This window comes from Delphinus delphis, chromosome 15 (assembly GCF_949987515.2).
Source record: "Delphinus delphis chromosome 15, mDelDel1.2, whole genome shotgun sequence".
Lineage (NCBI taxonomy): Eukaryota > Metazoa > Chordata > Mammalia > Artiodactyla > Delphinidae > Delphinus > Delphinus delphis.
Genome location: NC_082697.1, coordinates 61,335,967 through 61,358,006, shown reverse-complemented (window position 1 = coordinate 61,358,006; position 22,040 = coordinate 61,335,967). Strand labels below are relative to the sequence as shown.

The 22,040-nt window shown below is 40.5% G+C and overlaps 1 protein-coding gene across 1 annotated transcript in view; it reads left to right on the top strand.

The window, feature by feature from the left end:
* Positions 1 to 759: 759 nt before the first annotated feature.
* PDXDC1 (pyridoxal dependent decarboxylase domain containing 1) overlaps positions 760 to 22,040 on the top strand; it is a 50,079-nt gene continuing 28,798 nt past the window's right edge. Inside the window, exons 1-6 of the mRNA XM_060031785.1 lie at positions 760 to 917; positions 14,370 to 14,443; positions 15,403 to 15,468; positions 18,041 to 18,121; positions 19,846 to 19,992; positions 21,160 to 21,349. Of these exons, the coding sequence (XP_059887768.1) occupies positions 897 to 917; positions 14,370 to 14,443; positions 15,403 to 15,468; positions 18,041 to 18,121; positions 19,846 to 19,992; positions 21,160 to 21,349 (579 nt within the window). The 5' untranslated portion in view covers positions 760 to 896. The remainder of the gene's footprint in view (positions 918 to 14,369; positions 14,444 to 15,402; positions 15,469 to 18,040; positions 18,122 to 19,845; positions 19,993 to 21,159; positions 21,350 to 22,040) is intronic.

Below are 22,040 nucleotides of genomic sequence, written 5' to 3'. Positions count from 1 at the left end.
TGTAATGTACAGACGCTGGGGTCAGGGTGCTTGGATCCAACCTAGATTGGCACTGTGAAATGGAGATAATAATGATCTCTACATCACAAGGCTGTTGTACCATAAAATGGAATAGCAGCAACTGATCTATTATTATCATTATTACCTAACAAGTCATAATTGTGGCCTGACACGAAGAAAGTGGCTGAGCCAGTTGTCTCAAAGTCGTTTCCGTCTAGAATTCTGCGGTAAGGTCTGAGACAAATACCTCAGCTCTGATCAGCGCCTTTTCAGAGTAGCGGTCACTGGTCAGGAGTCCAATAGCTGAAACCCGCGAAGCCCTGAGCACCTAGGAAACCACCAAAGCTGCGCGTGCGCGGGGGCGCTCGGTCGCCCCGCCTCTCCGTGGTGAATGGCCTGTTCCATTCCTGAGGAATGGCGATAGCGGGGAGAACTTGGAACACTAGGCCCGGAAGTAGAGGTGCGTTACCAGTATTTCCAGCATTTTGCTACATGAGTGACCCCTTGTAATTATTATACTTCTACTCTGACACCAGGACAGGCTTCTGAAGAGAGTTTGGAACGGCTCCACCATCCATTCTCCCCCTCTCATCTGGAAACATTTGGGCTGGCCGGCGTGACGGCCTTGTACGGAAGCCTGGAGGGCCCCGCCCACCCACGGCCCCGCCCACCCCATGGGCCCCGCCTCCCCGTGGGCCCCGCCTCCCCCGCCTTCCCGAGCCCCGCTTTCCACTCCCCGCTGCGCAGCCAGGAAGTTCCTTCTCTTCTCCGCCCCGCCGGCCGCGGGCGAGCGGGACGTCAGCGCTGCCAGCGTGGAAACGGCGGCGGAGCTCGGGAGGCGGAAGTAGTGCCCGGGATCGCCGGGCCTCCATCGGGCTCAACCGGCCGCCTTAGCCATGGACGCGCCCCTGGAGAAGGTCCGTACCGGGGGTGGATACGGAGCGGCGGCCCGAGGCCCCCGCCTGCGGGGCGCCTGTTTCCCGGTCGCGAGCTGCCGTTGTGACCGGGGAGGGGGCCGGGGGCTAACGGGCCCGCCTGAGGAGGCCTGGTCGCGAGGGCGTCCGGCCCGTCGCTCGAGGCTGGGGCCTGGTCACGTCACGGGGCCGGGGGTCTCTGGGGTCCCCGTGGGCCAGGAGAGGCTGGGCCGGGTTCTGCCCGGGGCCGCGAACGACCCGGAGCCCAGTCGGGGGCCGCGGGGCCGACCTTGGGGCCTGCGAGAGCTCGGCTCACCCTCTCGGATGACAGAGCTAACAACTTGCTGCCGCAGAAGCTCCTGGAATGAAGCCCCAGTTGTTTCGGAGCCAATTGGAAACCTGTAGGTTGTCTGTGGGCTCCAAGTTAGGAAGGGAGATGTGCAAGCAGTAATTTGCCATCTTCAGCGAGCCTAGGAATCACCTGGGGCCCTTGGTAAAAATCCAGATTTTCAGCCCTCGGGTCGGAACCTTGGGGGACGGGACCGGGATCTGTGGGTTTAACGAGGTCCTCACGTGATTCTGATGCAGTAGTTTGAAAGACCCCTGAGGTCCAGAAAGGGGCGGGGCTTCTGTAGATTGTGAATTTCGTCTTTGGGAATGCTGCTGCTCCACAACTTTCTGGCTCCCCCTTTCCGTGGCGAGGGGGGACCCTGAGGTCAGTCGGAAATCCGCTGGTAGCGGGGTTTTACTCTGATTTCCTCTTGGGGAAACAGCAGCGTGATGTACCTGGCTGACCGCTCTGGCATGTGAAATGGATTCTAATTGTCCCGGATTTAGAGCTAGTAAATGAGAACCAGTGCTTGGATTTCTTCACGGATACCTACTTTCAGACCCTGACTTTCTGCCCTCCCTCAAAGTCCTTCTTTCTTTACAAGCTTGGGAGTCCGCTTGTCCAGACCCGGTTTTTCATATATGTGGAATTCAGGAGCAATGCTAGTGTTTCAAGACTGCTTTATTTTAATTTTGAACTGGCAGAAGTAACATATTTTGTCATTTTTTCAATGCAGCAGCTGCTGTGGATTTGTTCACTTGTCACTGGAGAGTTAAAGGGAGTAATTGTACAAGTTGAGCCAGATGTCTTCATGTGCACACAGTGGTATAGCCTACGCCTCCGTTGTTTCTCATATATTGGGTGGAAGGAATCAAGAAAGGACAAAGATAATATGTTTTTCTTACACCGCCTCTGTGGTGAATGTTACATGTTTTTCTGTCTAGGAATAAAGTCTTCCCAGGCTTTTGATGAGCACAGTGTCTACCTTGTGGTACTTTGAGTTTCAGTCTAAATCAGTGATTCTCAACCACCAGGCTGTTTTGTTCCCCAGGGGATATTTGGCCAACGTTTGGATACACTTTTGATTGTCACAATCAGGCATTAGGAAGGGGCTGCTGGTACCTAGTGGGTAGAGGCCAGGGATGCTGCTAACATCCGACATTGCACAAGACAGACCCTGTACCAGAGAATTATCAGTAGTGCTGAGGCTGAGAGCCCCGGTCTACACCGTGTGTGGACCAGTAGTTGAATACAAACGCCTGTGGTTGAATACAAAATGATGCTAAAAATGTCCCTTCAGTGTTGTTTCCTTTCCAATTTCATAAAGAAGATGGGAGGGGCTTTGTGGCATTTCAGTTAGAAATCTAAAGAACTGGAGTGTTCTTTCCTCCAAGAATAGTTCGTTATAGGCAGGTCTGCAAAACAGAATGGGTTGGAATCCTGCTTCAAATATTATTTTTCTGGTATTTGATTACTAGATTACAGTGGTTGCTCCCTAAATGTTAATTGATGATAAAAGATCTTAAACTCTTCAAATGAAGATCTGAAGAGGTACTGAAACTCCAGCATGCTTAAGCCTGGCACATTCACAAAAATTGCAGGGATCTTTCAGGAATTCAGAATGTGTGGGCTGGAAGTCTCTGCCTTAGGCCAGTGTGTAAATTCTGAATGTAAGTTTTTCAGAACTAGTACTGTGTCTTATTTTTATATTCCCTGAAGCAAGACAGGGCTTTACTTGTACTGAACAATTTCTCTTGGTGCTAAGTGGGCAGAAAAGAAAAAGCATTGCTGTAATATGAATGTTGAAAATTTTGTGTTGTGAAAAACAGTTTGAATCAAAGTAAAACATTGAATTGTGTCCATTATTCTGGTTTCTTTGAGGAATAGACTGCTGGGTTAAATTCTACATTGCTAGTATAAATTTAAGAACTATTTGAGCAGTTCTGAATGATGCCATTTAAACTAATCCTTGCATAATTTAGACTGGCTACAGAAACCACAATGTTATTTGATACCCATCCTCTAAAATTTCAAGTAATCTCTCTCACTCTATAATGTAGTGTGCTATCATTGTTTAATAGAATCACTCAGTACATTTCCTTTGGTCCAAATATAATTTTGTACCCTTGCTTTTTCTTTAAGTAATATGTAGACATGCAGACCTGCGATGACAGAGCCATTTTCTTGCCTTGATTTGCTTTTCTTTCACAATATATGTTTTCTTTTTGTATTCAAAATTAGTGACATCCAGAGAAACTATAGATAGGTTAATTATAGGGACAAGGAATTCAAACTAGAAGAGTTGGCGCCTCAGCCCCCCCAATACTGTACGTCCAACTCATAAGGAACAAATCTCACAGTGTTTACTTATGTTAATATCCAAGTTTAAAAATGCCACAGGAAGTAATAACGCTGATGCTGAAGATTTTAATAAGGTACTCAACACACCTACATAACACCTGTTAGTAAAAACCTGCTACTTTAAACTTGTAGAACAGCCCAGATCTTTTCTTGCTGCTTGGAAAAATCTCATTCTTCCTGAGTATTATGTTTAGACAAGGTGTATAGCAGTTTGTTTTAAACTTTTTTTTTTTTTTTCGGTACGCGGGCCTCTCACTGCTGTGGCCTCTCCCGTTGCGGAGCACAGGCTCCGGACGCGCAGGCTCAGCGGCCATGGCTCACGGGCCTAGCAGCTCCGCGGCATGTGGGATCCTCCCGGACCGGGGCACGAACCCGTGTCCCCTGCATCGGTAGGCAGACTCTCAACCACTGCGCCACCAGGGAAGCCCTGTTTTGCACTTTTAATTCCAACCTTGAGTAAACTTAGAGCAGATGTCTCAGCCTTGGCACCACTGACATTGGGCTGGATAATTCTCTATTGTAGGAGGCTGTCCTGTGTACTGTAGCATGTTTAGCAGCATCCCTGGCCTCCACCCACTAGATGCCAGTAGCATCCCCTCCCCACAGTGTGACAACCAAAAACATCTCCAGTTGAGGCAGTTGTCCCCTGGGGGTGAAAGGATCCCCTCTGGTTGAGAACCACTGACTTAGAGAATCTAGAGCTGCACTGTCCACCAGCCACATTTTTTTTTAATTTATTTAATTTATTATTTTTGGCGGCGTTGGGTCTTTGTTGCTGCGTGCAATCTTTCTCTAGTTGCGGCCAGTGGGGCTACTCTTCGTTGCGGTGCGCGGGCTTCTCACTGCAGTGGCTTCTCTTGTTGCAGGGCACAGGCTCTAGGTGCACAGGCTTCAGTAGTTGTGGTGCGTGGGCTTAGTAGTTGTGGCGCACGGGCTTAGTTGCTTTGTGGCATGTGACATCTTCCTGGACCAGGGCTCGAACCCGTGTCCCCTGCATTGGCAGGCAGATTCTAAACCACTGCGCCACCATGGAAACCCCACCAGCCACATTTGGCTATTTAAATTTAAATGTAATTAATTAAAATTAAATAAATTTAATATTTAGTTCCTCAGTCACATTACCCACATTTCAAGTGTTCAACAGTCACAATGTGGTTTGTGGCTGCAGTACTGGGGCAGCACAGATAATAGAAATGTTCACCACAGAAAGTTCTATTGGGTAGTGCTATAGAGCAGGGCCAATTTATTTACTGTACCGTATATCTAATTCTTGTCTCTAAAAGAGGCAACCTCGACCCTGTTTCTGACCTAAATAATTACAACCAAACCCATTTTTTACTGTTGTACTCATCCTGAGCTAAGTTCCCCCCTACCACCTTGGACCTGATCTTGGAAAATTCTGTTACCACCTTACTGTTTATAAGGGGCAATAGGAGCTGCGTGGATGGAACATTGCTGATCATTACTGATAAGGACTACCAGAATTTCTATTCCTGCTCTTTACCTAAAAAGCTCATGTAAAGAACCCCTATTAGCCAAGCTTGAAATGACCAGTTTCTGTGATAAGCCTTTGTAGATCCCTCTCTTACCTAGAATAGAAGGACTTCTGTGAGGATATGATAGCCTATAATGTTACCGTTCATTTAAAGCTGATCTCTATATCATCATGATTGAGGATTTTGCATACAGGTGCATGGTGCCTAAGGCAGTAAATGATTATCAAATGCTGGGTGTCAGGGAAAGCGTGGCACAAAGTTCCTGATCCTAAAAATTTATGGCGTTGGTGGTTCTCAATTTATTCAAAATTTCAGCTGTAGTTAGTAGAGCTATTGGTGGTCCCCAGTCCTGTGTGTTCCACCTTATCTAGAATTATGAGTTATAATTATAGATAAGCAGTTGCTTGAGCTTAAAGTCATGTTTTCACCTGAAGCAGAAACCTGTTTTGACTTAAATTTTTTATTGCTGGTCAACTATGGTCAAAGCCCAGTGCTGAGTGCTGAGAAAGACACAAGGTGAATAAGACATGATCCCTGGGAGAGGTTACATTATAGTAAGGGGCATACAAGTTTAGGCAAAGCCTTGTATAGCAAAGAGGGGTAAAAAGAATCACAGGAATTAAGAAACAGAGGGCATCGAGTGAGTGACCAGGAAAGAGTATGTGGAAGAGATTCTTTAGGTAGAATATTTACTTCAGAATCATGGCTTTTCTAGGTTTGTTTTAAATGTAAATATAATGTAGATTTTTACTTTATGTTTGTGCCTAATGTTATTGCTGGTAGAACATAAGAGAAAGGAAGCCATTTTACCTTTTAAAGTTAGATATAAAAAATATGCCTCCAGTCACTTTGAAAATGTTTAAAAATTCCTTTCAGAAACTTACCTAGCTTAAATTAAATCCATTCCCTCCAAACAATAGTCAAGGGCCATAAAACTATTTTGAGTTTAATATTTTGTTTATTTAATTTCTGTTACTATTGCAGTAGTTTTTGTTTTTTGTGGCGAATGCTAAGTGTTTAGCTGCCTTAAGGTTAGTTAGTCCTTGAGGCCCAGCCTGGGGCCCTGTCCACTTTTTTTTCCCCCAGTGCCTGTGGAAAAGGCATTCTGAGGGCAAAGTAAACCTTTCTGAGATCTTTTTCCTATGAGCAGAAAAACAGGAACAGCAAAGTAAAGCCTTCAATTTGAAGGTGCAACTCAGGGACATTGAACATTTTGCTACAGTGAGATTTTCAGGAGCCTAGTGAGACTGAATTACTTATTAGACTGGACATTGTATTGGTGCAGTCATATGAAATTGCTGTTTTTGTCCCCTAGAAATATCTGAATATTGGCAGTTTCACACAGTTTACAGTTTTACAACAGTAAAGTTCTGAAGATACATAGAAGGAAGGAATTGATGGGTTCCTTTCCTTAGAATTATTATTTTTAAGATAAGGTTGGCAACATTAAACCTGCATAATTCCAATTCAGTTTTGGAAATAATGATATTGATAAGGGTAATGGATATCTTTATCTTTCTGAATTGATCCCCCAATAAGTCCTAGGAAACACCTTCTTTAAGAAGCATATCTTAATGACTTATTTTTTCCAGTGACTATAGCATGTTTTGCTTTAAGCAATTTTCTTTTTGTTCCAGAATAAGTATGTGATTCCAGATAAACTAGTAAACTTCTTAGAAATAGAGCTTGCCTGTTGTGGTATTTTTCCATCCGTGTAGTTATTGGCAAACACTCATAATAAAATGTCTAAATGAACTATATGTAAAATAGATAACTAATAAGGACTTTACTGTATAGCACAGGGAACTCTACTCAATACTCTGTAATGGCCTATATAGGAAAAGAATTTAAAAAAGAGTGGATATATGTATATGTATAGCTGATTCACTTTGCTATACACCTGAAACTAATACAACATTTTAAATCAACTATACTCCAATAAAAATTTTAAAAATAAAAAATAAAATAAAACGTCTAAGTGAATTGATTCTCTTGGAATACATTTTCTGAAATTTAGATTTCGATCCCTGGCCTTCCCATCATGTATCTTAAGGCAAGTAAATTGAATGCCCCTTTTTTCCTTCTGTGTACTTCTTTTTTTTTTTTAAACCGTTTTATTTATTTATGGCTGTGTTGGGTCTTCATTGCTGCACGCAGGCTTTCTTTAGTTGTGGTGAGGAGGGGCTACTCTTTGTTGCGGTGCATGGGCTTCTCATTGCGGTGGCTTCTCTTGTAGCAGAGCACAGGCCCTAGGCACGAGGGCTTCAGTAGTTGTGGCACGCAGGCTCAGTAGTTGTGGCACACGGGCTTAGTTGCTCTGCAGCATGTGGGATTTTCCTGGAATGGAGCTCGAACCCATGTCCCCTGCATTGGCAGGCGGATTCTTAACCACTGCGCCACCAAGGAAGTCCCTGTGTACTTCTACTGATGCCAGGTTTGATCTGGTGTTACTAACTTTGCTGCCTCCTTATTGCTACCAGATTTTCCCCACTCTTTTGTATATTTTTGCCCCTTTTTTTCCCCTATATGTTCTTTTTTGCCTCGTTTCATGAGGGATTTGTAAGTTTAAATACTAACACCTCATGCAATATTTGCAAATCCCTTTTCAACTAAAATATTTTGCTTAATGAGCCAATAAGTACAGTATGTCTTCATGCTCTCACACACTCAAGCATAAAGTCCACACTCAAGCATAGTTAAAAATAAGATTTTCCAAGAGTATCCAATCCTTAAAAGACAAACATAGACGAAAGTGCCTTGTTCTTAATTAAATACTTTTCTGTTGGAACTACACAAAAGTATTTATAGATGTAGAAATTGAGGCTCCAATGAGTAAGTCAGGTTTGCAAGGTGCTATTATTACCTTGGAGAATCCCTACATTTTCTCTCATTGTTGACCCATAAGGAACAGCTCTGTTCCTGAAGCAGCTGCTGCTGTTCTTATTGCTTCTCTGAGATGTGTAGTATTTGGGGCACTTGTTTAGTGCTAGACAGCAGGCATCCTTTGTGTTTTCACCTGGGAGGAAAATATATGGTTTTTGGAAAGTTGATACTTGCATGCTTATCACTATCCAGGATTAACCTTGCTTAGAAAGCTGTGGAAGGCAAAAGAGTAGGTGAAATGTTAGAAACATCAATTCAGAGCTTTATCTGATAACGTCGATCAATTGAAGAAAGGTAGTGATTTGTTTTTTATTGAAGTATAGTTGATTTATAGTGTTGTGGTAATTTCTGTGTAGTGATTTTTTTTTTGTAAGTCTAATGCAAATGTTGGAAACTAGCATTTGTTAACATCAAGGCCTTCTATCTGGTACGATCAGCTAGTATTCTCACATGCTTTCTTTTTCTTCTGTCAATAGTCGTAGAACCCCCCAAAATGAACATTCCTCCCCTGAAAAAAGTTTATTGAAACATGGTATTGTATACTTCTATTATTAATGAATGTTGTGATTTATATATTTTAAAATTACTCTTTAAACTTCCCCTTTTCTGGACGTTGCTTCTTTTTAAATGTATAGCTCTGCATTTTTCAAACAGCAGTTATTCATATACAATCTTTGCAAATTTTGTCACATCAGTTACCACTTGTACGGTTATTTGCTTAATATTCCTTTTCAATCGACTAAATCAATTCAACCTCCTTCTTTAAAATTGAGGAACAATTTATATACAATAAAAATATGCACTTTAATTATACAGTTTGAGTTTTGGCAGTTGTGTATAGTCATATAACCACCAGCATAATTAAGATATGGAACATTTCCATCTCCCTAAAAAGTTCCCTTGTGCCCCTTTGCAAGTGGATCCCAGATCTGCTTTCTGTCACTACAGCCCTTTTTTTTTTAAACTTAGATTTGTGCTAAACAGTAATGTTTATGAATTCAGGGCTTGAGGTATTATTTTTTCCTTAATTCATATGAAAGTAAATCATATAGTTTTTGGTCACACTTTGGTAGGCTGGTTTAACTGAAGAAAATGTATACAAGAGCTTGATTAAGCATTTGAAAGCTGAGAAAATTTTAAGTGACTGGAGAGCAGTAGTTCCCAGATCTTAGGCCCTAAGATTTTATTATTCTTCTGCTGTAGTTTCCACTTTTTTTTTTTTTTTTTTTTGCGGTACGCGGGCCTCTCACTGTTGTGGCCTATCCCGTTGCGAGCACAGGCTCCGGACGCACAGGCCCAGTGGCCATGGCTCACGGGCCCAGCCGCTCCGCGGCATGTGGGATCTTCCTGGCCCGGGGCACAAACCCGTGTCCCCTGCATCGGCAGGTGGACTCTCAACCACTGCGCCACCCAGGAAGCCCATGTAGTTTCCACTTTTGAAAGGTTATTATAAACAACTTCTCAGTTAATAAACTTTATTAACAAATGATTGTTCACTCCATTACTAATAACTGGATGTTAATTTTCAATAACATCCATTAAAATAGTGTGGGTTTTTTCCCCCCCAAACTGCAGGTTACATCCTTTATATGAGATGTCAAATCAATTTAGCAGGTCATGGCCAGCAGTTTTTTTTTTAATGAAGTAGAATAAAATGATAAATATAATGTATTCCGAATAATACGGGTAGGAATAGTACCAGTGTTACCTCATAACTAAGTTGATATAATTCTAGCCAAAAGCAAAAAATAAGTGATTTTTTTCATTAACCCATGTTGCCTTATTCCAAATAAATGTATAATTTCCTCCTGGCTTGAAAAATAGAGAATTACTTCCTGACCTCCTTTACTATTTTATCTTGCATTTGACTTTCAACTTTTTTCCTCCAACATTTAAATTGTGAGAATTTTAATGATATTTTACCATTACATATATACTATTTCTTCTTCTGATAGTGGCAGGATATTTTAATATTTAATACTTAATATCCCACACTGACTGAAAGTGATGGAAATCAACTAGTATAAAAATGATTGTTGAAAAGATGCTTATCAAAGGATGAATGGCGGGGCTTGTTTTACAAAATGAGCTGTCTAGTTCTGTGACAGTTATCATATGAACAGTTGAATGGTTCTCCTTAGGAGTTTTGAACTTGCTTTAAGCCATGCCATGCATCAATGTTAGACGTAATTGAAGCAAAAATACCGAATCCACTTCATTACACAGAATCAACATAGCTGAAATATAAGTTACAAATTTGCGATCTAATGACTAACAGTCTAATAATGGTTTCTGAATCTTCAGTAGTGAACACGTGGTAGTTTTGTAATTAGAAAGTGAATCTGTGGATATACACACTCCATAGGTGCACAGGCTTCAGTAGTTGCGGCACATGGGCTCCGTAGTTGTGGTTCGTGGGCTGTAGAGTACAGGCTCAGTAGTTGTGGCGCACGGGCCCAGTTGCTCCGTGGCATGTGGGATCTTCCCGGACCAGGGCTTGAACCCGAGTCCCCTGCATTGGCAGGCAGATTCTTAACCACTGCACCACCAGGGAAGTCCCAAGGATTATCTTTAAAATGAGACCTTACTTAGCTCTAATTATGGTTCTTGAGACAAGAGCTTTTTCAAAATGTGAGTTGCTTTGTTTACTTTTTTGATGAAATTGAGGAGCAGTATTGCCTAGTGGTCAAGAGCACTGGTTCTAGAGTAGTACAGACCTTGTTTTAAATTCTGGCTTCAAAACATACTAACTCTGTGCCTTTGGGTTAGCCAGGCAGTAATGCATGTAAAGGTGTTAATTAGATGATGCTTGAATATAGCAAGCAACTCAGTAAGTGTTAGTAATTATTAAGGATCACAAATCTTATTGAGCCCTTTTTCTGTGCCAGATCCTGTGTTAGATGCTAAGGGTTGAAAAAATATGACATTCTTCTGGGAACCTGGCATAGAATACTATTTTTTTTCTTCCCTCAATATTGTAAAACAGCCTCCTTCTAAATACCAAATAATGGACATCTTTATTCAACTTAATTTTCTCTCGTTTTGTGTCTGGCTGTTACCCTGCTATTATTTATTAACATTTATCACACAAGTACTCTGGCACTGTAACAGGTACTGAGGATACGAAATGCAAATAAGAAAGTAGTTGCTGCCCTTAGTAGAAGCTGATGGAGGCATGGTTTAAGGAACCAATTTATAAATATTTTTCTTCGAGCATTTCTTGACTTAAGGCCTAATATCCTGCAACTGGATAACATTTTATATTTTGGATTATCCCGTTAACACAAGCACGTGAGGGTCTACATCATATTCCCATTTAATTGAGTCAAATTTAACTAAAAGTGCTATTTTCCCTACGCACCCGTTACCCACTCCCCGCTGTCCCCACTTCACTCTGAGTAGGATCAAGAGCAATTTAAATGTCAGCCTTTCCATTCAATGAGTGTGTGCTTGCTCTCTCGAGAGACTCAGATGGAGAAATGTGAAGCTGCACTTCTCTCTTGCCTCTCTCAGTGTAAACATCTTGTCATCACATGTGATTCTGGTGTTTAAAAATAAGTATTGTCATATGAAGTGGCTTCTAAACTAAGTCAACTATTTTGTCTATTCTTAACTGAAAAATCTGTTGAATTTTATAGGAGAAGTTAGCCGTGTTGAACTTAGAGCCAGCATGTTGATATCCAATATGCCATGCCTTCCTAAGGGGTTTCAGAGGTAATATGACAACCCAAGAATCAAGCTGACTTTAGATTCTTGGTCTTATAAGAGAAGTCAAAATTAGTAGGAGTCTGAATGGCTGCTTTCAAAAAGCATATAATCTAATTGGGGAGAATACCTATAGTGGAAAGATCATCTATAAAACAATTCATAGTAAAGGATGTAAAGAATCGTGAGGATAAATGGCAGTTGCATATTAGAATGGCCCCAGTTTCAAGCCTTCCGTCCTGTTGTCCCCATAAATACAATCATTTGTCAGGCAGTGAGTCCAGATTTTTGGTTTAGGAAAAAATGGTATCGATATCATTAGAGGGGATGTGAACATGTGAAAATGGTTTTATCCATAGGGGTTTCTTGGAAGTAGTGAATTGTGATTTAATAGGTAGTTAGAGGTGGTAAAAGGTACAAGGACATTTCAGATGGGGCAGATGTTATAAGCATGAAACACGGAGGTGTAATTGATCAAGCAAACTGTTTATCTTTTCATTTGGCCAGATGATCAGGGATTGATGTGTCACAGGAGATGAGGGTAGTAAGGACCGTGACCAGCAGACTGAGGAGCAAGATCAATTCTCTTGACCATTATCTGTTCCTCATCCTACTCACAACTGTTAATGGAGAGCATGGAGACCCTTTTAGATTACTCTCTAACCCATCTGGTGCTTACATTTAAATTGTGATTTTTATTGGAAACACCTGTTTTTTTAATGATTATTTTTTTCTCATGTAAAAATTAGATCGGATGTGGCTATGTGATTATTTTCTAATCTCTTGTAGAATCAGTGTGATGTAATAGAAACAGGCAGAAACACATCAGGAAACCAGGGTTCTGGCACCTCTCTGTCATTTATTACTTCCATGAGCCTAGGCAAGTCAGTGTACCTCTCTAAGTCTTAGTTTCCTCTCCTCTAAAATGTTATACGAGAATCAGAGGTTTTCATGCTTATACTTTTTCTTTTCTTCTTTTTAATGAAACTTTTTACAAGTGAAACTTTACTCAAAACCCTATTGTTAAAAACAGCTGATCTCCTTAAGGCGGGGGCAGAGAGGTAGCAGCTCCAACTGGCTACCCAACCCCTTCTCCCCAAAGTTCTTTCCAGGAGTCTTAAGGCTGAGAAGAACACAGGTGGGAAATTCCTGGGCTAGACCCCTAAGGTCCCTTCTAGAATTAATATTTTCTGATACTTACATTGATAAACAGTAGAATTTCTTTAAAAAAATAAACAATTTTGAGGAGGTAACACAGTACTAAAGGTAATATACACTCATTGCACATCTACATTGTGTAAACTATTACGAGGTACAAGAGACAATATGAAGAGAAAAGCAGATAAATACACTTGAAGTGTATTTGAAGAGTAAGGGGGGAACAAGAGAGAGCTTCTGTGATTGTTTATAACCCAATTCATACTATACAGAGATTCAGGGCAACAAGATTGTCTCTCTAAAAATTTTTACGGAGATGTAAGAAGAAAGGAAAATGAGTGTTTCAATTCTGCAAGAATGTTTAAAAATTTGTTTCGTTTATGTTTTGAATGGGAGATAGATGTACACATGGTACTAAAATCCAAAAGGAACAAAAGGATATGAACTAAAAAGACTCTCTCTGACCCCTGTAGCCATTCTTTGGCGGCAATCACTATGGCTAGCTTGTGTAAGCGTCCCAAAGTTTTTAGAAGCACTTGCAGATGTTTGAGCGTATTAGTCTCCTGGGGCTGCTGTAACAAATGAGCACAAACTGGGTGGCTTAGAACAACAGAAATACATTCTCTCTCAGTCCTGGAGGCCAGAAGTTTGAAATCACTGTCGCGGGGCTGAAATCAAGGGCTGGCAGGGCTGCGCTCCCTCCAGAGGCTCGGGGGGAGTGTCCCTTCCTTTCTTGTTCCAGCTGATGTTGCTTGCCAGCCATCCTTCCCTGTTTGGTGGCTCCATCACTCCAGTTTCAAGGCCAGCATCTTCAAATCTCTCTCTGCTCTGTCGTCACATAGTCTTCTCTCTCTGTGTGGTCTCCCTCCGATTCTCTCATGTGGATACATGTGATTGAATTTAGGGCTCACCTGGATGATTCAGGGTAATCGTGCCATCTCAAGATCCTTAATCACATCTGCAAAGACTATGTCGTATAAGGTAATGTTCACAAATTCCAGGGATTAGGATGTGAATATCCTTTGGGGGGCTATTTTTCAGCCTACTACAACAGTAAAATGAATAGTATACTATACATACTTTTCTGGACCTTGCTTCTAATAGTGAACAACTGAAATAACCTAAGGGTCCATTAATTCAGGACTGGTTCAGTAAATTATAATACATCCATCAGATGCAAAAAGGTGTAACCACTAAGAGGAACGAAGTGGACCTGCTGACATGGAACCATAGTCACTATAAAGCAGAAAAAAGCAATTTGGAGAGATGCATATGAGCAAAGTGAAACTTTGGAGAGATATACGTCAAACTTAAAAGTGGCCTCCCCTGGGGAGTGGGACTTTTTTATGTTATACCTTTGTACTGTTGGAATTTTAAAATCAAACATGTTCTTTAATAATGCAGGTATTTTATAATAAATCCAGAAGAAAATGGACTTGCATTTAGTTTTTCTGGATGAATTATGTTGCAGAAGTAATAGAGGGTTGTTAAAATTTAACCTTTTGAAAATTTGTTTCCCAGATAGCAGACCCTACACTAGCTGAAATGGGAAAAAACTTGAAGGAGGCCATGAAGATGCTAGAGGACAGTCAGAGGTGAGCCTGTGGAACAGAAGTGACCCATTAAATGTGTTCAACTTGCTGTGAAACTGACAGCACTAGTTTCCTTCTGTTAAAGACACCTCTTGGTCTGTCATACAGAGTGAAGTAAGTCAGAAAGAGAAAGACAAATACCGTATGCTAACACATATATATGGAATCTAAGAAAAAAAAATGTCATGAAGAACCTAGGGGTAAGATGGGAATAAAGACACAGACCTACTAGAGAATGGACTTGGATATGGGGAGGGGGAAGGGTAAGCTGTGACAAAGCGAGAGAGAGGCATGGACATATATACACTACCAAACGTAAGGTAGATAGCTCGTGGGAAGCAGCTGCATAGCACAGGGAGATCAGCTCGGTGCTTTGTCACCACCTAAAGGGGTGGGATAGGGAGGGTGGGAGTGAGGGAGACGCAAGAGGGAAGAGATATGGGAACATACGTGTATGTATAACTGATTCACTTTGTTATAAAGCAGAAACTAACACCATTGTAAAGCAATTATACTCCAATAAAGATGAAAAAAAAAAAGAGACCTCTTGGTTTCAGAACGTCACACTTAGCTTCAGCTGAATTTAAAATTGGTATTTGTCTTGGGTATAAGGTGCTTTGTAATTAAAGGATTTTGAAATTAAGGGACAGGACTTATAATTTTCAGTCCTGCCTACTAAGAGTTTCATTTATTTAATATATTGACTTGAATCTATAAATACTTCTTACTGTATATTCAGGTCATATAGGGCATCAACTAACCAAGAAGTGGCTTGAAGTATTATTATATTTTTAATATTATTTTCCTGAAACTAAACCCTACCCCAGCCTGGGGGCTGGGACGAGAAGGCGAGATGTGTGTTTCAAATCTCATATCAGTTACTAAGAGGTTGTGAGCAACATTATCACATGTTCATGCTCAAATGTTAGAAGGTTAACAGTTTTTTATTTCGTTTAAATTAGAAGAACAGAGGAGGAAAATGGAAAGAAGCTCCTATCAGGGGATATTCCAGGGCCACTGCAAGGCAGGTAGGTGGCAATGAAGATAAGTACCTTTACTTAGGGTGTACACTTTCTTTAAACCAAGATTTTACCATCACTGACTTACAATTTTAGTTTTAATGAGCACAAAGCAAATTGAGAGTTATATGTAGTGTAACAGAAAACTGAAATGCCATTGGTTGGTTGGTGATAACGCTAAACCTACTGTTTCTCCCCCTTTCCCGTTCAGAGTTTAACACAACCTTGTAACTCAGAAGTGATACGCAAACTCATAACTCAGCTATCACACTTGATTCATCCTTGAAACCAGTAATCTGTTTGGTAGACTGAGCTTTATTGTGAGAGTTATTTTAACTTGATAAGATTTATCATTTTATTATATAGTAAATGAAAGGAAAATGTCAACTCTAATTTATTAGCAGAGTGGTTTATTTTTTGGCAACTAAAGCAAATCTGTCAAGTGTTTGTGACTTGAGCTATCAGGGAAGAAGTCAGAAAAATAAGTAGTTATCCAACTAACATTTTCACAGGATGTTAGCACTCAATCTGGAGTTATCTGGAGTTAAAGTCCCGGCCCAGTTTCCCTCAGACAAACTTATTATTTTTTTTATAACCAGGAAACTGTACGTAGGTAAATAGTACAACTCCCTTAAGTTGTCCTTTGACTTGAATATAAATATGTACAATAAGTATGTTGCAAAAGAGTAGTATAGAGGAAGGATCCCAGTGTGCCAATAAATGTCACATCTAACACACCCAGATACTAATTTTTTTTTTGGCTGCGTTGGGTCTTCGTTGCTGCGCACAGGCTTTCTCTAGTTGCAGCAAGCAGGGGCTGCTCTTCGCTGCAGTGTGCTGGCTTCTCGTTGCAGTGGCTTCTCTTGTTGCAGAGTACGGGCTCTAGGCACGCGGGCCTCAGTAGTTTTGGCTCACTGGCTCTAGAGCGCAGGCTCAGTAGTTGTGGCGCACGGGCTTAGTTGCTCTGCGGCATGTGGGATCTTCCCAGACCAGGACTCGAACCCGTGTCCCCTGCAGTGGCAGGTGGATTCTTAACCACTGTGCCACCAGGGAAGTCCCCAGGTACTAACGTTTTAAAATAAGCACTCCTGCTTGTAGATGAAGGGTGCTGACTTGAAGTCCTCTACGGGTGAAGTTCATTCTCCAGCTGAGAACAGGAACCAAATCTTGTAAGTCTCCTCATCCCAGGCCTACTGAAGGGAATTAAAGCGTTCCACTCATCCCACAGAAGTTTCCCTAGAAGACATACTACCAAGAACATCCGTAATTCTCAGAGTGGGAGGGCATTAATGTCACCAGTCAGGAGTACTCACACTAATAATGCTAATAGCCAGCGCCTGAGATAGCAGTTCCCCAGGCGTGGCATTCGGTGCTTTTCATGGACTAACAGCATCCTCACAGTTGTATAATGTAGGGCTTCGTGAGTTTCAGTAGCTTGCTCGAGGTCATGTGGCCTCATCTCTACACAATGTCCAAGGATCAGAGTCCCTCACACGTGAAGGTCAGCACCTTGAGGAAGATAGGTTTGGGGACATTGTTTTGATGGTGCTTTTTGAAAAGAGATAACTTTTTTGGGGGGGGTGCTGCATTGGGTCTTCATTGCTGCACATGGGCTTTCTCTAGTTGCGGCAAGTGGGGGCTACTCTTTGTTGCAGTGCGCAGGCTTCTCATTGCAGTGGCTTCTCTTGTTGCAGAGCACAAGCTCTAGGTGCACGGGCTTCAGTAGTTGTGGCTCACGGGCTCTAGAGCACAGGCTCAGTAGTTGTGGCACACGGGCTTAGTGGCTCCACGGCATGTGGGATCTTCCTGGACCAGAGCTCGAACACATGTCCCCTGCATTGGCAGGCAGATTCTGAACCACTGTGCCACCAGGGAAGCCCGAAAGAGAGAACTTTTTATTAGTCACATTCTCATTAATAAAGTGATAGTATTTTGACATCACATGTTTTACAAGTTGCCTTGCCATTGCTTAGAACTTCACCTTTCACATTCTTCTCATAAGTTTCCACCTCCTCATGTGATGAGCGTTTAAAAACATATCTTGGATAGAAGTAAGTGTTTACACTGCAAGTGAATCTGCAGTTTCCCCAGCTTGGGGAAGAGGTAATAATAAATCATGCTTGCATTTCATGTTTAGCTCTGTTAGAACAAACAGACAAGACTCCCACATGGAGAGAAGCTAGATACACCAGTGGCACTGGAGTATTCTTGCTGCTTTTGTGACCTTCCAACAGCTTATAAGGACTACTTCGGCCCTTATTACATGCTTATTAAATAGTCTCCAAGATTCAAATGAACAGGTAGAGAAATATTGCTAAAGCAGGTGAAATTTTTAAAAATCAAATTAATATTTAGGCAGAAGATTAATCACAAGTAAGGTTATATTCAGAATTCAGTTGATAATTTGAGGTTTGTTTTAAAAATGATGTATACTGTATCTCAAAACACATTATTTCTTTCGTAGCTCCTCAGTTAAAAAAGAAAACATGTCAAGCTAATTTAGATGAGAGAAAATAGTGAGAGACTGGTGAGGGATGTGTGCTGTTTCCACCTGTTTGTCAGCTGTTTTTCTGTTCCGCAGTGGACAGGACATGGTGAGCATCCTCCAGTTAGTTCAGAATCTGATGCACGGAGATGAAGATGAGGAGCCCCAGAGTACCCGGTAATGGAGAACAGTTGGCAGCTTCTGTTTGAAAGTATATGTGTTCTTGATTTTGATAATGATTGCATTCTCACAAGTTGCTGCAGTAATAAGCTATATTTAATTCCTAGTTACATGTGATATTAAAATGATGTTCAGTTTCTTCAGAGAGACATTGACATATTTTAGATAATATATTTTGTAAAAGGAAGTCATTTACTAAAATCTTGTCGTTTTTATGGTCTTGTGTCTTAGGGAGGGGCTGGCACAGGGGCCAGAGCATAGCTGCTGTGTGCTTTTCTGTTTCTGACTGCTTCTGCTCCTGTGCTTCCGCCTCTGATTGCTGAGAAGTGCTGCAGCTGAATTCATTGGTGGCAGGCCACTTTGTGAATCATCTGTTTATTTTATTTCTGTTTATGCATCTATCAAGCAATTTATTTAGTTTCATTTTCTGTTTAATAGTTTTAAATTTAATTTTTTTGGAGTAAGTAATTCATTCTTCCAGTTCAAATTTCAAAAGATAGAAAGGGTATATACACAAAGGCAATTTTCCTTCTTACCTCTGCCTCCCTACCTTGTTCTCCTTCCTAGAGATAAGTTGCCAGTTTCTTGTGTATTCGTCAGAGATATTTCATGTGTATGTACACCCAAGCAAAATGTCTGTGCTCACCCCCTCCAGTACCTAAATACTATGCATGTTGTTCTGTGACTTGCTTTTCTCATTTATGTCTTGGAGTTCCTGGCATAGCAGTATACAAGGAGCTTTCTCCTTTAAGAGCTGTTTAGTGTTACTCTAAATGGATGAGCCATATTTTATTTAACTAGTCTCCTTTTCATGTTTTACTCTTACGAACATTCCTACAGCCAGTAACTCTGTACATGTGTCATTTCTCATAGAAGAAGTGTTTCTGTAGATTAAAGTCCTAGAAGTGGGATTGCTGGGCCAGATAAGTTTGTGCATTTGTAAATTTGACAGATATTGCCAAATTTCCCTTCGTGGAATTGTGCCAATTCACATTCCCACCCATAATGTGTGAGAGTACATCTTTCCCCACACCTTTGCCTGAAAGGGTATTAGCAGACTTAAGGATCGTTGCCAGTCTGATAGGTGAGAAATGATATTTCAGCATAGTTTTAGTTTGCATTTTTCTTATGAACCAGATTAAGTGTCTTTTTATATGTTTTAAGACACATTTATATTCCCTATTCTATGAACTGTCTCCTTTGCCCAGTATCCTGTCAATTTTTTGTTTTTTTCTTTTTACATTTATTCTTTATAAGGGAAATTAGTCCATCCACTTTAATAATATGTAAAACAATACCTAGTTCCCCTTGAATGTGCTGTGTTGTTATAAATAGCTATTTAATGCAGGGAATTGATCTTCGTCTGTTGATTATTAAATTTTCTGCACATTTTAGCTCTACTCTCCATAGTTCTTCAACTGGTATTTAATTTAAAAAACTTTTTTGGAGAAAATTATTCAAAAACAGTTTGTGTATTTAGTTGGTATTCAATAAAAAGGATATTTATCTCCTAGGACTTGAATTTAAAAAAAAAATTTCCCCCCAAACTATTAATACCTTATGCATTGAATTTTCTAAATGTATCTCAGTGTCTGCCTTCTAGGCCATTAAATGCATTTCAAGTCTGACAGAAATTTCTGTGGAATAATGTGTCTCTGTGTTTTATATATTTATGCTTTGACTAATACTTTTTTTTTAATCTAATAAATTTTGATTAACAGAATCCAGAATATTGGAGAACAAGGTCATATAGCTTTGTTGGGGCACAGTCTGGGAGCTTACATTTCAACTCTGGACAAAGAGAAGCTGAGAAAACTTACAACTAGGATACTTTCAGACACTACCTTATGGCTATGCAGAATTTTCAGGTAATAAGTTTTTAGTTTCTGGTAAAGACATTTATGCATTGGTTATAGACTGTGAGAGATCTATTTTCTGGAGCTATGCTACCTGGGTTCAGCTCTGCCTCTTCCCTTTCCTCTTGGAAGCGTTGCTTAACCACTCCATGCCTCAGTTTCCTTATCTATGAAATGGGGATAGCCTTAATATCTATTTGATGACATTGTTGTGAGGATTACATGAACTAATGAACTAATACATGTAAAGAGCTGAGAACATGAGCACATACATGTTGGATAATGTCCACAGTTACTTGTTCTTAAGATTCCTAATTGGCACATGTTGATAGAAGGTACAGCAGTGGAATAGGTTCAAGTATTTTTAATCAAAGTATTAGCTGTGCTTTAGTAAAAAGGAAATGCTGTCGTAAGGAAGATGAGTATGTGTTATGAAATTGAAATTTGCTTTATACTGTGATAATATTGGCATTATTAAGGAATTCTAGCAGACTAAGGAGTCAGTAGAAGAAATGGGACCAATGGTATTTTGTGTTTATTTATGCTATTACGTTTATGGAAAAGGAATGTTTACCTAACGTTGGAACATTTAACTTAGGAGACTTATTTTCAGATGCTGGGAAAGAGCTTGACCTGGCGAGAGTATGAATTTGCCTAACTGTATGGCAAAGGAGAAATTTTCTTCTGTTCTAATAAAAATCCAATACCTGTAACTGAAAATCTCTCTGTCCTTCTTTTTGGAGAATGAGAAGAATAAAATGTCCCAGGCAGATATTAGTGAAAGCAAAAGTTAGGCTGACTAGCATTTTTGACAGTTTCACTTAACTTTGGATGTTTTAGGGCTGAAACTACTAAGAACCATGCCTGCATTATCCAGTGCTGGCTTTATTGTAAAGTAAGCCAGTGCATGGTCTTCAGCCTTTTTATATCTGAGGGATTCCCATTCTCTACTGGTTTTCATAGTTTCTGCTCTTTCTGGAGCTGGGTGTGGATGAGGGGTCATTGCCTCTGTTCTTTATAACCTCCAGCTGCAGTGAGGTGTCAGCCCACTGAGATGAGGGTGATTCCGATCTCCTTTCACTGAGATAGGAATTGAGAAAAGAATTACTTCCATGGTTATAAGACTGGGATATAATATCAGAGATAAGAACATACTGACATATGGGTGTCTCTTAACAGGTATGAAAATGGCTGTGCTTATTTCCACGAAGAAGAAAGAGAAGGACTTGCAAAGATCTGTAGGCTTGCCATTCATTCCCGTTATGAAGACTTTGTGGTGGATGGGTTCAATGTGTTATATAACAAGACGCCTGTTATATATCTAAGTGCTGCTGCTAGGCCTGGCCTGGGCCAGTACCTCTGTAATCAGGTAATGCGGCATAAGGTGGATATTTTAAAGAAACGATGTTTTGTTCTGTCCTGGAAGTTTTTCTTTAGCTGCTGTTTTTTTCAAGTGAAAAGAAAGGTGATTTTCTTATAAGCTTGTTTTGTCATTATTATGTATAAATGTGTATTAATAAATTTAGATATATATATATGTATTTTTTTTTAGTTGCCCAAAGGCAACCACAGTCAACACGTTACTTTATTTCCTTTCAGACTTGGCTTAATCAGAGTGTATGTGTGTTTTTACATAGCTATAGCTGGCTTTTTTCACTTACTGTTATACAGGTTCATATCATGTTTTACCAGTTCTCCAAAGTAAAGTATGTTTTTAATATCTTCATAATATTCCTTCAAGTGAGTATATAGTATTTTAACTGTTTCCCTTTTGGGTAATTAGAGTGTTCACATTCTTTTGCTTTTTATGACCATTTTGAGGAAGTGCTCTTCGTATAGTGCTTTTATGGACATCTTTGTGCATGAAGCTTTTCTATACTTTGGGTTGTATTCCTCAGGTGGATTTTCAGAGCCAGTCTAGAATTATTAGATCAAAGAGCATTACCTTTTTTTTTTTTTTTTTTGCATTACCATTTTTTAAAGTTCATGGTAGCCTGATTACAGGGCTACCTTGAGTCAAGAACTTGTTAAGCCTCTTGGCCAAGAATGTTTTAAAGTAA